Source organism: Saccopteryx leptura, chromosome 2 (genome assembly GCF_036850995.1).
Source record: "Saccopteryx leptura isolate mSacLep1 chromosome 2, mSacLep1_pri_phased_curated, whole genome shotgun sequence".
Taxonomy (NCBI): Eukaryota; Metazoa; Chordata; class Mammalia; order Chiroptera; family Emballonuridae; genus Saccopteryx; species Saccopteryx leptura.
This window is the reverse complement of record NC_089504.1, coordinates 51,019,665-51,036,488: the sequence shown is the minus strand read 5'-3', so window position 1 is coordinate 51,036,488 and position 16,824 is coordinate 51,019,665. Positions and strand designations below refer to the sequence as shown.

At 38.2% G+C, this 16,824-nt stretch overlaps 1 protein-coding gene across 2 annotated transcripts in view; it reads right to left on the bottom strand.

The window, feature by feature from the left end:
- PRUNE2 (prune homolog 2 with BCH domain) overlaps window positions 1-16,824 on the bottom strand; it is a 285,127-nt gene that overhangs the window by 201,535 nt on the left and 66,768 nt on the right. For both annotated transcript variants that reach the window (XM_066367956.1, XM_066367957.1), the window contains exons 2-4: window positions 12,775-12,879; window positions 8,898-9,100; window positions 6,737-6,900 (exon numbers count right to left, since the gene is read on the bottom strand). In XM_066367956.1, coding sequence (XP_066224053.1) covers window positions 6,737-6,900; window positions 8,898-9,100; window positions 12,775-12,879 — 472 coding nt within the window. The remainder of the gene's footprint in view (window positions 1-6,736; window positions 6,901-8,897; window positions 9,101-12,774; window positions 12,880-16,824) is intronic.

Here is a 16,824-nt window from a genome sequence, read left to right as displayed (position 1 = left end):
ACATGGCGACGCCCAGGATGGGCAGAGCATCGCCCCCCTGGTGGGCAGAGCGTCGCCCCATGGTGGGCGTGCCGGGTAGATCCCGGTCGGGCGCATGCGGGAGTCTGTCTGACTGTCTCTCCCTGTTTCCAGCTTCAGAAAAATGGAAGAAAAAAAAAAATTCCAATATGACTAAATTTAAGTATTTATTTCCTATATTTAGAGAAAAACAACATGTCTACAAAAGAAATTTGGAACAGAAAATAAGGTTACTAAAGGTGAAAAAATCAGTCAGTTATGATCTCATTGACTAAAGGTGCAGTTAATGAAAACAATTCCTACATAGCGATTAATTGAGAAGTGGTAAGTATCTGATACACCGCACCTAGTTCCTACATAAACCGTTGTAATGCATGTTGAAGGATGTCTATGACATTGTCTTTTCAAGAGGACTGATGTAAGAAAAGAATACTTGAGACAGATTTTTTAAATGAGGAACTGATATATTTTAGTAATAATATAAATATCACAATTAATTACACTTCTACTTGTCCACTGATTCCAAGAAGCTCATATCCAAAGTTTCAAACTGAATACTCTTTTCACTCCTTCAATTTTTTAATTATAGCTTGATCTCATTCTTTTCTCTACATGGTTTTGTTTCCTGACCATGACATTTTTTTTTTTGTTTTATAATATTTGCATAAGCCACTTCAAATATTCTATGGAAGAAGGGAGGATATAAATAATGAAATAAATAAAAAACAGATAGATACATAACTGACTGATACAAATAGATATACTACAGTTAATATGAATGTAGAGTTCTAGTAACAATGAGAGTATATACCATATGATTCTTGTAATATATAAATAATACATAAAACAGGCAAAACCAGTCTGTAGTGTTATGGGGCATACAGGGGTGATAACACTATAAAGAAACACATGTATGCCACAGGAATCAGAATGCTGGTTACCTTTAGTTAGAGAGGGAGTGGATAGTGATAAAAAGAGAGGCAAAGCCTGACCTGTGGTGGTGCAGTGGATAAAGCGTCGACCTGGAAAGCTGAGGTCGCAGTTTCGAAACCCTGGCTTACCTGGTCAAGGCACATATGGGAGATGATGCTACCAGCTCCTCCCCCCTTCTCTTTCTCTGTCTTTCTCTCCTCTCTCTCCCTCTCTATCTCTCTCTCTCCTCTCTAAAAATGAATAAATTAAAAAAATAAAATAAATTTACCTGTTCTTTATTTAAAAAAAAAAAAAAAAGAGGGGCAAAGAGGTCATCTTGCTCTATTTCTTTACTTGAGTTATTGGTTAGAGGGTGTTCCTTTTGCAATAACTCATATATTTTTTTTTTTATTTATATTTTAAAATATTTTATTTTTTTTTTTTTTTTTTTTTTTTTTTTTTTTTCATTTTTCTGAAGCTGGAAACGGGGAGAGACAGTCAGACAGACTCCCGCATGCGTCCGACCGGGATCCACCCGGCACGCCCACCATGGGGCGACGCTCTGCCCACCAGGGGGCGATGCTCTGCCCGTCCTGGGCGTCGCCATGTTGCGACCAGAGCCACTCTAGCGCCTGAGGCAGAGGCCACAGAGCCATCCCCAGCGCCCGGGCCATCTTTGCTCCAATGGAGCCTTGGCTGCGGGAGGGGAAGAGAGAGAGAGAGAGGAAAGCGCGGCGGAGGGGTGGAGAAGCAAATGGGCGCTTCTCCTGTGTGCCCTGGCCGGGAATCGAACCCGGGTCCTCCGCACGCTAGGCCGATGCTCTACCGTTGAGCCAACCGGCCAGGGCCTACACTCTTTTCTGTACATGTATATACTGCAAGAAAAGGTTAAAATGATATTATATATGTAATGACATGCAAAAGCTGAAAATAAAAACAAATGTTTACAAAATAACAAGACAAATTCTACTGGGATTTATTTCTAAAAGCTAAAAACGAGCTTATTATTAGAAAAAAAACAATGTTCAAAGTTTGGACATTAAGAATGTTGGAGAGATAGGCTGAAATGCAATAGAAAGAAAAATATAGCACTAATTAAATCAACTTAGCCATAAAAAATAGAAAGTAACTGTATATAACAACCCTGCAGAATTCATTTTGTGACAGTATTTATTGAGGGTCCACTCCATGGCAGGCACTGTTCCAGACACCAGAGACAGAACAGTGGAGCAGGAACAAAACATGGAAGGCTTCTTTTCTCATGAAGCTGCTGAAGATGCGGGGTCAAGAGGAGGAGCAGTGGTGGGATTCAGCCGGTTTGCACCAGCTCAGCAGAACCAACACCTAATTTTTTGTTGAGTTTGGTGAACTAGTTGTTAAAATGGAATTTGTAATCAGAGTTCTCTCTAAGGTGAGTGCCTGGGCAGCTGCCCAATGTGGAAATCAAAAATTTACATTCTTTATTCTTTTTTAATGTTCATCTGCGCAACAGCATACTCTAAGCACCCATAGTAATGTTCATTCCATCCATAGGTGAAAAAAATCTGATGGAACTATACCTGTAATATTTATTAATTTCATAAAACTCATTATATCTTTGATGAAATACTACATTTTAATTCCCTCACATTTATTTCTTCAGTAAACAAGCATATAACATAAAGAGAAAAAGTGCCAAACAACCAGGGATGACAAGCTGTCATTTTGTCAGCTTTGTGTTATGCCCCAAATTCCCTGAGATATTAGGAGTGCACTGATGTTCCCTGAATGGTGAAACCAATAGGAAGCTAGGACACAATGAACCAACAGAAATATAGATTTCAAGTGTTATTTTATCATCCATTTCTGAAGCCGTGGAGGTATGAAATGCATGAAATAATAAACTACCTTTCGGTATATTGTTATTTTATACTTAAACAGTCATTAGGGCAGAGAACCAGTTGTTAAATTATTTGAATCCCACCACTCTAAGGAAGAGACTAGTGATAGACAGAAAGAAAGTTGAGTAGATAGGGACATGCATTTCAGAATTAGGGGACAGCTTACGTAAATCCTCAAAAGGAGAAAGGGTTGAGTGTATCTGAAAGAAGTGAAAAAAGGGGATATAGGATATAGCATGAGCTGATGTGTAAGTAGGAGGGAACAGATTGCGCTGCAGTTTGTAAGGGTGGGGACTTGGATTTTGAGTGTGATGGGTTTTAGGCAGGGGATTGATAGAACCTGAGATATATTTTATTTATTTATTTATTTATTTATTTATTTGAGAGAGAGAGAGAGAGAGGGAGAGAGAGAGAGAGGCAGGGAGAGAGAGACAGGAACATCAAGCTGCTCCTATATGTGCCCTGACCAGGGAATCCAACCAGCAACCTCTGCATTCCGGGAGGATGCTCCAACCAACTGAGAGCTATCCAGCTAGGGCTTAATCTTTTACTAATTGATTTTGAGAGAGAGAGAGAGGAAAGGAGAAATGGGGAGGGGGAAGGGAAGCATTTATTTTGCTCCACTGAGTCATACATTCATTGGTTGCTTCACATGTGTGCCCTGGCCAGGGATCGAATGGTAGGTTGAATTGGATCACTAGTAGTGGTCATGGTTACTTTCTAGGTTATAGTCAGCAGGACTAGATCATGACTTGAGTAAATGGGTAATTGGTAGTGCCTTTTACTGAAATGGGGAAACTAGGATAAAAGCAGACTTGTAGGTACAGGGAACTAAAGGGATCCATTACAGCCATGATTAGACATGGTGCTAATTAGACATGCATGTGAAGATGTCACAGGGGCCCTGGATATAAACCTGGAATTCTAACAGAAGTTAAGTTGGAGATACAAGGAGTCACAGCCTAAGTATTATATTTAAAGTGTTAGAACTAAACGAGGTCAGTGGAAGACAAAGTTCTAGGGCACTGCAATATTTAGAAGTTAAGCAGAGAAGACCTAATAAGCAAACTAAAGAAGAGTAGGCCCAACCTGAAAATTAAGAAATGCACTGAAACTCATATTTTCTTTTGCAGCATAACAGGCTAAGAGGCATACTTAGGGCGGTCTCCAAAGATTGGGGAGATCAATATCTTGGCCCACAGGAAATCCATTTATGGCTCACCAGTGTGCTTCAGCACGATGTGTTCTTGCATATGACCATGAGAATGAAAGGTAAAGAGAAACCAAATTGATTATTTAGTTTGTAGCAAATTCAGATTTTTAAGACTTTCAAGTCAGTCATAAATATCTAGTCTCACAACATCTGGAAGTAGATGTTTTTCAAAATTCTTTATGGCAAGGGTGTGCACAGAAATTTTGCATTCCTTCAAGACCTAGAAGAATGCATAAAAACATGTTCTAGAACTGTGTGTCAGATAAATGATCATTTTGAGCACCCCAAAATACAAAATAACATTGTAGCTGTTTATAGAGAAAACCCTTTAGAAAGAGAACTATTTATGTTATGAATATAAAGATTACTTAATTTATTTATAAGCACATAAAAAGAAAACTTTCCTGTAGATCTGGTGTTAATACATGATAGGAAAAGCATCAGGTCTAAGTTGGAGTTTAGTGAGTAATGTAGAATTTGACTTGAGTCCTTTCTTATATTTACTTAAAATTCAGGAAGTTTTGAAAATTGCCCTGCATATGGATGAGTTACTTCTTTAAAGTCAAACTCCCTAGATCCCCATCCTTCAGTGCCCTCTGGGCAAAACCGTTCTGTGATATTTCATCTCCCTTCCACATAGGTAGCACACACATGCAAACATGACCACCTTGGCAAAAGGTCTCCAGAGCCCACTTCCCACTCATACGCCACCTATACCTTCCCCTCCTAGGCTTCAGTGACTCTGGCTCTCACGACAGTATTGGTATTGGCAGTCTTCACAGGGAGAGGCACTTCGTCCTCTCACATTCCAATATCGGAGTGACAAGGAAGTGATGTTACTATTCTGGCTGCTTCCTAACCCCACTTCAAGCCCAATCCTATGAAAAATCTCTGATGGTAAGAAAAACCAAAGTCCTTTACCATAAGTTTAAATCTTAGTAGCTTTGCTAACTAATACCAAGGTAACTGACAAAAGGGTATACATTCCTTCTTCCTTGAATATCACCATCAGCATCATCAACAACAAAATCATCTTTGTACTCATATATTACAGTTGAACTGCCAATTTTACTATTTATAAACAATTATGAAGATGAACTATTCATAGACCACAATTCTTTCCTACTAAATAACACATGTATTTTTAAATAAGCCAAACTTCTTAGTTTGCAAACAACATATTCTCTAGTGTTTGCCTGAATCCCACATTTGCACTGTCAATCAACTTCCCTCTTGGCTGAGATCCCAGTTACCTTTCCTTTCCTTCTGCTCTGTCACAGAGATAAATACTATGCTTACTTAATTTAGTTGAAGACACAGTTTCCCACAGAGCATTTTACAGATGTCATTAGCCAGAAAAAACTTTTAAATGGGTTTACTGGGGCCATCAGTTCTAAAACATTTATAGGAACTATATAACTCTTAAATTTTCTTTCCAAATTATGGTAGAGCCAGAGAAAGTGATGGAAAGGCTTTAAAAGAGCTGAGTCAACATTCTCTTGGCCTTTTCCTTTTTTAATTCCTTCTTCCTATTCATCACTGTTTTTCATTTTCTTGCATTAAATACTTTTGAGAAAAACCCATGTCTAGCCCTGGCTGACTGGCTCAGTGGTAGAGTGTAGGCCTAGGGTGTGAAAGTCCTGGGTTCAATTCCCATTCAGGGCACACAGGAGAAGCACCCATCTGCTTCTCCACCTCTCCCCCTCTCCTTCCTTTCTGTCTCTCTCTTCCTCTCCCGCAGCCAAGGCTCCATTGGAGCAAAGTTGGCCCGGGCGCTGAGGATGTCTCCACGGCCTTTGCTTCAGGTGCTAGAATGGCTCTGGTTGCAATAGAGCAATGCCCCAGATGGGCAGAGTATCACCCCCTAGTGGGTGTGCCAGGTGGATCCCAGTCGGGCGCATGTGGGAATCTGTCTCTTTGCCTCCTTGCTTCTCACTTCAGAAAAATATAAAAATAAAAATAAAAACACATGTCTACCATGTTCAAGATGGAGTGTTGAAAAGGGAAAAAAATGCTTAGTGCAAAAGTCCAGACTGCCCTAACTGAGACAATACAGAATTTTTGTGGCACCAAGTCAACTGACAATTTCCAGCTTGGAAATCACTTTTTGGAAGCGTGGGCTCCATTCATGGATATAAAATAGAGATTAGTGAATAACTGATGACTCCAGACTCGAATCCCTAATGCAAGCTGAGTGACAACAGAATGCATTAAAAGACAGGGGGAGAAGGAGGTGGCAAAATTTAACCAAAAAAAGCCCATCTTTGCACAATATTGCCAGAATAAAGGGTGTGATTTTGCCTTTAAACAGCATTATATAAAATAAGCATGTATCAGTATCAGGAGATAATTCAATGTGGGAATGTGGAATTGTGCCTCATATTCACACTGTGGGTCAGGAATCACCTCTGGAAGCTGTCAGAGGGCCAGAGGAGCTATTCCAGCTCCCCGACAGGGTGCAGCAGTTCCATTTAATATTCTTGTTTAGTGAAACAGCAAAGATCCTTCATGCCTGTTTTTAAATGCACATTTTTAATATTCCATATAATGCTACTCTTTAACAAACCCTTTACTCCCTGCCTCTCTGATGAAGCTTCCCGTGGTCTTTAACGGGATTGTTAACCCAAGAATGGATCGCACTTTTTCTGCATGAGCAAGGCGAGAGACACTCCATTAAGCTTTCCAGTATTTAATAGAAAGAGTCATCTCTCACCTCTGAGGAGATGAGCCAGCTGCTCAGTGAGGAGCTCGGGAGCCTCCCGGAGCACCTCTTTCACAACGAGGGAGGAAGAAGAATCTCGGAACTCAAGCCCAGCATCAGTCTGCTCAGCCGGATTAATGACTTTGACAACTGCTGACTCTAAAGTTTTGTCCTCACTGGAAAGCAAACGGAGGAGAGAAAGAGAAAGAAATATGGCATGTTTTCTTACTTTTTGGAATTATTTAATCTCTCCTCTCACACAAATGACTTCCTCTCAATAGCGAAAAACATGAATACGTGTATTCAGATGAACCTTATTCTATGTGTTTTCAAGTTTCATTTTAACTAATTACCTCCCCCAAGATTCTTAGAATACCTTCACATCTTAGCACTTTCTCTCATTTAATTGCCAAAATGACAATAATAGTAATAATAAATAGTAATTGCTAACATTTATTGAGCTTCCACTGTAGGTCAGATACTATTATAAATACTTTTGAAGTATTATCGCATTTTATACTATAAAATAACCCTATGAAATGGGTTCTGTTAAAATTAGTGTGAAGATGCTAAGAAATTTGTCGAAGATCAGAAAGTTTATAAGTAGACTAGCTTGTATTTAAACTCTGACAATCTGGTTCCAAAGCTTGCACATCCAATCAAAATGCTGTAGAAAAAATACTATTGACTTCTTTACTTCCACAAGCATTTTTTATATGAGACAATCATGGCTTTTATCAGCAGCAGGAAGAAAGATGTGGGTAAAACTAACTTTATTCTTTCTTTATGCCAAAAATCAAAAGAGTAGCAATGAAGGAAGTAAAGATTTCAATTTATTTTTGGAAAGCATTCTATTTCATAAACAATCCCAAAGTTAGAGCTCATAACTTGTCTCAAAACCAGCAAAACTTTTAAAATTTAATTTGTAACAAAACTCTTCCTAAGATTTCAATTTATTCCCATGTTTCAGGGTTCACTATTTTAAATTTGCTTTTGCTGATTTGAAAGGTTAATACAAATTTAGTAAAGCATGCAATCATTCTAAATTCTGGTAAATGAAGTGACTCAAATAATCTACCAATAACACTCAGCCAGTTAGCAATGACTGATTTATGAATATTAATCAAAAGAATTGTGTGTGTTTTAAACACTATGGATTTAAAGCAGCCCCACACAGGCAAATTGCTTTTAAACTTTTTATAACTAAGTGAACTGCTTACTTGACATTACAATGTATTAATACCTAAATATGCTTTCTTTAAAAAGTTAAATAAAAAATTAAACACACATACAAATTTTTATTTCATGTATACAAAGTCAGTGTCTACTGGACTGGTTAATGTCATCAACAATTAGCAAATTGGCAAAGTATGGGGGAAAAACCAACTAACATCTAAAACTACTGAGATGTTTAACTGTGACTCTTCATTCAGTAGCACTAGAGAGCTTATCAAAGGGCACCTCTGTGTTGGGTTGTAAGGTCCTTGAAGGCAGAGAATTTGTCTTCTTACTCTTTATGTACCTTTAGATTCTTTTACTGGTTAGCAATTCGTAAGTACTTATTGAAGGAAGCAGAAGACTCAAATGCTAATCCAAACTCCTCTACTGACTGCAGACTGCATGTAGTACCTTGGGTAAGTCATTTGCAACACAAGAAGTCAGGGTTTTTTGTTCATAAAATATGGAGTTTGAATTACATGAACTTTAAGAAAAATCTATCCTGCTCTTATAGTATAAAATGCTATGAATGATGAGCCAATGATCAAATGATTTTCATAGTCCATTTACATAAATTTTTATTTCACAGTTGAGATTTCTTTCTTTTGAATCTTTAAGTTTTATTTAGTGTTTAATTTCAATTTATACTACCCATTTTCAGCATCAATACACAGAACAGTTGCATTGCTATAACAAAGTGTCTGAAGTGGTTTAAAAGTATAATTTCAGTCAATTTTACAAGAACTTTCCACTCAAAGACATTGTACTTAAAATGCAAAGGTAAAAACAGAGTATTGGCACAGTCCAGATTTTGCTATAAAAGAAGAAAATATATTTCCTTTCCTCTTAATGTCCTCTGACTTTCATACACTTTCTGAAGCCACAAAAACAGTGAACAAGGTGACACTTTGCCCAGAAGAGCCTTCCTTAAGAGACCAAACCTCTAGAGCCTCACCTCGCCAGGGAATTGTTGCCAACAAGTGTTATAGATAACTTTCCTTCGTTATTTAGCTGATGCAGATTAATTTCATCTCGGAATATGTGAAAGGATTCAGAGATTTTTAGCTCTTCTAAAATACACCTTGTCTCAGTGAAGTAGTTGAATTCAGTTCTTGGTATGTTCAGCACTGGCAAACAGAGAACCCCAGGTGGACTGACCTATGGAGAAGAGTGAACAGTCTAACAACAGCAGGAAGAAAGACTACAACTACATTTTCTCACAGTATGTTTCACAGTAAAGGGAATAAAAGCTTTTTGGCCTCTTTAAACCATTTGACATTCATAACCAACTCTACCTAAACCCCGTTAGCAGAGCATTATTGATTGGTAAGAGACTCCTAATATTTTGAACCTCTTGTTACTCTACATGAAACTTCTTGTGCCTTATCACAAATACTTTATGTCTCATATCAGCTCCACAATTTTAAAATAGCATGTATACATTCTCCTCCTCAGGGGAAATAAATTCACATCTCTTTATTGAATCAGTAGAAAATCAGCATGATTTAAGCATGGCAGGTGAGGACTGTGGGGACACACAAAGGCATTTATGTTCCCATCTCTGTGGGATGCCTGCCATTCGGTTCCCACAAATTTTTGTTTACATGTAAAAAATTTAGGCCCGGTATAGTTAAATCTTTCAGTTACTCAAGAAAAGTTGGAAATCTGGATTTTGAGGCATTATCTGTGATGTCAATTATTACAATTAATTTTTTTTTAATTTAGTGAGAGGTGCAGATGCAGAAAGACAGTCTGCCACATGCACCCCAACTGGGATCCACCTGGCTACTAAGGGGGTGATGCTCTGCCCATCTCTGGGGCATTGCTCTGTTGCTCAGCAACCAAGCTCTTCTTAGCACCTGAGGCAGAAGCAGTGGAGTCATCCTCAGTGCCTAGGCCAATTCACTCTAATTGAGCCATGGCTGCAGGAGGAGAAGAAAGAGAGAGAGAGAGAGAAACGAGAAGGGGAGGAGTGGAGAAGCAGATGGTCACTTCTCCCATGTGCCCTGACCAGGAATCAAACCCAGGACTTCCACATGCTAGGCCAATGCTTTACTGCTCAGCCAACCAAGCAGGGCCTACAATTAATTTATTAAATAAAAATATTATATAGTTTAATAAAAACTCTTATGAGTCAGATTTTGGCCCACAGACTAATTGTTGTAATTTCTGTTGGTTTCTTATGTTACATTGTTTTCAAAGACTTATATTAACAAACCTGTTATTATAATTGTGGTAATAAGGGGAAACAGAAGATGGGAAGGAGTTAGAGAATTTCAGATTCACAATACTAAACATTTTTTAATAAAAATTTTAAAAATATAGGGGTTTTTGAATATACTATGAGTATATTGCAATAAACCCTAAATATCACTGAAAGAATGTGGAGTTTGATACATTGAATTGTTATATCAGTGCCCTTTACTCTCACATCATCACCAGCTCTGTCACAGGCATAGTTCTAACGTCCTTGCCACCCATCTCTCTTTCTTAGCACTAAGCTGGCAGAGTGTTTTGTCTGTTTTGTTCAGTTATGTTTCCCAGTGCACAAGGCATCCTGCCACGAAGTAGACATTTAATGTGTATTTGCTGAGTAAAATAAATGCATCACCCACAGCTGCTGCATATGAAGCACAAAGCCACTCCACAAAATAGTTTTTCTCCAACCTGTCGGGCTAATCCTGAATTATGATATAACTGTATCATAATCTCTAGTAATTTCTCTGTGGCAACTTATTTTTCCTGATTAACTGATAGAGTTATATCTTCCTCTTACTTTGACACTTGAGTCAAGAGCATGCACCCTGAGCCTATCCTGGCAGGACCCATTCCGAGATTAGAGTCAGAAGAACTAGGATCTAGGCCCAGCCTTTGCTGTGTGACTTTGAGAAAACCACTTTCTTTTCTGAGCCTCAGTTTTCTCCATATGTAGAATGGGGCTTGCCTACCAGACTGAAAAGTAGTTAAAAGGAGTCTTACATGTGAAACTGCAAATCTCTGCACTTATTCTATGTGTTACTACTCTGAGAGGGAATAATCTGGTTCTCAGGAAAAATTAAAATGGAGATGCAGACCTCTGGTAGGGGGCAGGTTCCAGAAAACAAAAAGCAAGGCACAGAAACAATGAATCCCAAGTACGTGCCCTTCAGTAATTCATACTTGTCTCCATACTCAGTGGCAAACCTTAGAAGCAGGAGAGGCCCTGACTGGTTGGCTCAGTGGTAGAGTGTTGGCCTGGCATGTGGATGTCCCAGATTCAATTCCCAGTCAGGGCACACAGAAAAAGTGCCCATCTACTTCTCCAAACCTCCCTCCCACTTCTCTCTCTCTCTTTTTTTTTTTTCTCTCTCTCTCCCCTCTTGCAGCCATGGTGCGATTGAAGTGAGTTGACCCCTGGCGCTGAGGATGGCTCCATGGCCTCTGCCTCAGGTGCTAAGAAGAGCTCAGTTGCTGAGCAATGGAGAAATGCCCCAGATGGACAGAGCATTACCCCCTAGTGAACTTGCTGAGTGGATCCTGGTTGGGGCATATGCAGAAGTCTGTCTCTGACTCCCCTCCTCTCACTGAATAATAAGTAAGTAAGTAAATAAATAAATAAATAAATAAATGAAGCAGGAGAGAAAAGGTCACACATCTCTTTATTTTTATCTACTGTAACTACCTTTCTACTCTATTTGTCAGATGATGTAGCTATTATAGAATTCATGCCACTATCAGTCTAAAAATCAGTCTGTTCTATGTTCAGACTGATTCAGTCAATTCTATGTTCTCAAAATAAGCAACTTTTTTTCTTAGAGTAAGAAATCCAGTAGATAAGATCAGTATCTAATATGCGTATCTTAACACAGGTACACTTATCCCCTCACACTAACTAATCTCCCTTGTAAAGTTCAACAAATTTTAAGGTTAATTTGCTATAAGGCCCATATGTAGAGATCAGACTACTTGACCCAGCTTTTCGATCAGCTGCTGCCCTAAAGCCATTCTCGCCACCCACACCTCATTCTGGAAGACTGGGTTTCATGTGAATTAAGTCACTCCAGATCAGCTATGCATAATCTAAGAGTCAAGGAGCCTAATAAAATTGAAATAAAACTAATGGACTGCAGAAAATTTAAAACTATGTGAAATTGGAAATAGCACCAAAATGTTCATAATGTTCCTTTTTGGGCTTTGAGATAAAGCATTATCATGGGCTGAGGAATTTAATGAAATAGACATTTTAAAACAACTTATTAAAAAGTCTTTTTCACATTTATAGGCATATTACTGACCTTACAGTATACAAAGATTCTCACTCAAGGGAGATTATCACTAACTGAGAATGACCTTTCTGTACAAAGTCAAGATTAAGGGCAAAAACATAATATAAATGTGATATGTAATATCTGTGTTACTGAAAATTTCAGCCAATGAGCTCTATACTGGATCTAGTGTTCATGCAGGTTATCCTGCACATATTTTTCTACTCCCAAGGAGGATGATAAAAGAAAATAAGAAATTCTGACACTTACTTTTGTTAGTTTTCTGAATTCTCATACAACTTATCAACTATTATTTTTAAATTTTTAATTTTTAATTTGAAAACATTGATCTTATTGAAATAATGTGTATCAAGAAAATCAATAATAAATAACTAGAACAATTCCTAACATATAGTAGGTGATCAATAAATGTTCATTGATTAATGGATTATAATACATTATTCTCTGCAACAATAAACCAGAACATGAAAACTTAAGTTAATAGGTTCCTTATGTTCTCAGAAAATGTTTGTTCTTAAACATTGCATCATAATTCAAATTAAAAAATATAATCTTCTTTTCTCTCACCTTGTCTAGAAAGTAAGCGTATGTGAAGGCAGAAATGAGAGAATCCAAGTCACATGATTTATGTCCAATAACCACGTGGACCTTCTCCAAGCGTTTGCTTCGATTCTGAAACAATTTTTTTTTAAAAAATCATGATTTAACATGCAATAGATCAATTTAAAGGGACATTTAAAAATATTTTTAAATATAACTTAGCTACATTCATACATGATTGCAGAAATCCATAACTTTGTCATGAAGTTTTTACACAAAGACATAAAATTGCAAAACATGGCTAACATTCAGAAATGCTCATTCAAATTTTAGTCAATTGTCAGGAACAGATAATTGTTGGTTCACAGCCTCAGGAGTTTCCCCAGGTGAACTCTGAAACTGGCCCCCATAGACAAAGAGCAAAGAGAAACCAAAGAAAGAGGCAGACCACTCCCAATTGGTAGGTGACAGTTTTAACGAGCAAGGAAACTTACAAAGCTCATTTTGAGTGGCCACAAGACAAGTGGATCTCTGCACCCTCCTGCCAGAATCTTAAAAGCTTATATAGAGGCTTTAGCTGGGTTCAGTCATATATGGTCTCAACAAGACATTATTATCTCAAGACTCTGTCTTTGAAAATGTCTCCCACTGTGGATACAATGTGCAGAATATATATTTCAGAGACAGGAGAGGGAATGAGGAATCTCCAACTGCCTGGGTCTAGCTCACAAGTCAACTAGTGGTTATGCCCTCTTGGTGACATTCTCCAACAAAAATGAGGTTTCATTAAGATTATTCACATTCTAACTCATATGAACTTTAACTCTGAGTCGTAATTTTTTATGGTCTAAAGAGCAGTTCCGTAGTATTTTATATCATTTCCTTATATAAAACATTCTTCTTAATTTGACAACATGCTTTTTTCCTTTTTTTCTTCTTCGTCTTCTAAGTAAGAGGGGAGATAGAGAGACAGACTCCCACATGTGTCCCAATTATGATCTACCTGGCAACCCCATCTGGGGTCAATGCTCTGCCCACCTGGGCTATGTTTGCAACTGAGCTATTTTCAGCACCTGAGGTGGAGGATCAACAGAGCCATCTTCAGCACCAGGGTCAATGCGCTCGAACCAATCGAGCCATGGCTGCAGGAGGAAATGAGAAAGAGGGGGGGGAGGCAGATGGTTGTTTCTCCTGTGTGCCCTGACCGGGAATCAAACCAGGACATTCACATGCTGGGTCGATGCTCTGCCACTAAGCCAACTGGCTAGGGCTGACAAAGTGCCTTTTCTCATATGTCCCTGGCATGCAACACAAAATTTGGTAGGAATTTATTTTTTCATGCCACATTTTGGGTGATAGGATATATTCTCTCTGCATTTTACTCTAAAAAATCAGCAAATAAAAGCAGTAACACTTTTTTCTTCCCCCAGAGAAAGGAATATAATTAGTACCATTGTTTTAAAAATACAAATGTTGCTGTTAAAAAGTGTATATAATCACTTTTCTGGAAAATAAGATATACTGTTGTCTTTCCTGGTAAACTTTATAGTTGCTTACAGTTCCTTTATAGAAGGCTGACTTCCTTATGAAACACTGGGTTAGAAATGCCAAAGAATCAAATACTTCTATAAAGTTTTACAACAGAACTGTCCAATACCAATTATTGTAACTTAAACTGATACTTTTATATTTCAGAGATGACATTAATGTATACTTTTCTCTTTCTCTTTTCCATCCTTTGTTTTAACTTCTCTTTTTAGGACTGACTAGAAAGCCAACTCAATTGTAATATTGCTCAAGAAGGTTATTTTAAAAAATTACACTGCTGAGAGAGAAGATGCCAGAGTAATGGTGGTGTGAGAAATATCCCTGATCTCTCCTCTTGAAATTCCAACTGGGCCCCGGCCAGTTGCTCAGTGGCTAGAATGTTGGCCTGGCGTGCAGATGTCCTGGGTTCAATCCCTGGTCAGGGAAAACCGGAGAAGCAACCATCTGTTTTTCTACAGCTCTCTGTACCTTTTCTCTCTCTTTCTTTCTCTTCCCTCCTGCAGCCAGTGGCTCAATTGGTTCCAGAGTCAGCCCCCGGCACTGAGGATAGCTTCATACTCAAGCATTGGCCCCAGATTAGGGTTGCTGGGTGGATACCAATCTGGGCACTTCTGGGAGTCTGTATCTCTGTCTCCTTTCCTCTCAGTTAAAAAAATATATATATAGAAAATTCAACAAATTAAACAGCTATAATGCAACAAAATAACCCAAACTGGGTTTGTAGGTTTGCCTAAAAGAATCTGTGCACCAAATGGACTAAAAAGGTGGGAAGAGTTGATAAGGAGGGAAAGAAGATAAGACACACTCATGGTTGGCTCTGGAGAGGAAAGAGGCCTGGAGTGACCTGGTCTTCCTCTGGAGGAGTGATGAGAAAGGCAGAGGGGAAGATATTAAACCAAAGCAGTGGTAGAACAAGAGGTCACAGCCAGTGTTCCCTGGGTCTGTCCACAGCCTGCACTTGGTGCAGACGGATAAAAACAAAGTGAGCCAGCCTCCCAAATTCCCACCTCCCTCCACTTGCAAGTAACAGAGAGTGGCAGAGACATACCCCACAGATAACTGAAGAACAGAGGTGCTCTGTATCTGGCCCCTGTTCTCTTGAGATGTGAGGAGGAGCACCCAGAGGCCTGAGATCACCATTGATAAAGCCATAAAGCCCTCATAATGCTCCCCACCGATTATCATGACTACAGTACATCTCCATCATTGTGACAGCAACATCTCAGTGGAGGTCAGCCCAGGAATTTTACAGAACTAAAACTTGTAATACAGCACCACCTACTGTAAAAAGCAGGAAAACCTTTTAAAACTGAAATCTCTCTTTTTTTGTATTCCATGTCTTTAATTTTTATTCTTATTTTTATGGGTGGTATGGTTTTTTTGCTTTTTTTTGTTTGTTTTTGCTCTTTGTTTTTTGTGGTTTTGCTTTTTTACTTTTCATTATTTTTAAACTATTTCTATTTTAATTGTATTTTTTTACTTGCTTTTTGTTGGATTTCTTAACAATACCACTCTCAAATGCCATCAATGAAGAAGAAAATGAAAACAATGGTTGCAAAAGAAGGAGATGTATGTAGTTCAGAAAGAAAATGAAAAATCTCCAGAAGGCAATTTCAATCACATGGAAACCTCAGTTAAATGATAGAGAATTCAAAATTGCAGTTCTGAAAATAATGAGATGTGAGAAAACACTGATAGGCAATTCAATGAGCTAAAAAAAAAATTTAATGAACAAAACAAGTACTTCACACCAAGGAGACCAAACTTTAAAAAAGAACCAAACAGAGATGAAGAACTCAATACATGAATTAAAAAATGAGGTAGCAAGTTTAGCTAATAGAATAGGCTAGATAGAAGAGGAAATCAGTGACATTGAAGACAGGCAACTAAAGATGCTACAGAGAGAAGAGAGAGACTCACAAATTTTAAAAAATAATAGCACTCTACAAGAATTCTCTGATCCTTTCAGAAAGACAAGACTAATGGTCATATCAGAAGAAGAGAGGGAGAAGGGAATGGAGAGCCCATTCAAACAAATGATTAATGAGAACTCTCAAGCCTATGGAAAGAGTTAGATCATCAAATCCAAGGCACAAGCAGAACACCGAGTTTTTTGTCAAAAATAAAAGACAAAGAAAGAATCCTCAAAGCAGCTAGAGAAAAGAACATAACATATAATAGAAGGCCATTAGGTCATCATCAGACTTCTTAGTAGAAACTCTACAAGCCAGAAGAGTGGACCCAAACATTGAAAGTACTGAAAGAGAGAAATTACCAGCCAAGAATACTATGTCCATTGAAGTTATCCTTCAGATATAAAAGAGAAATAAAAACTTTTTCAGACATACAGAAGCTGAGGGAATTTATCACCATAAAACCCCTACTGCAGGAAATACTCAAGTGAGTTAACTGACTGGATAAAAAGAACAAAATAAAGCAAAACTATAAGTAAAAAGCTCCAACAAGTTTACAATAAAAACAAAGATAATTTGTGATAACAATAACATAAAAGGGGAGAGGATAAAGATC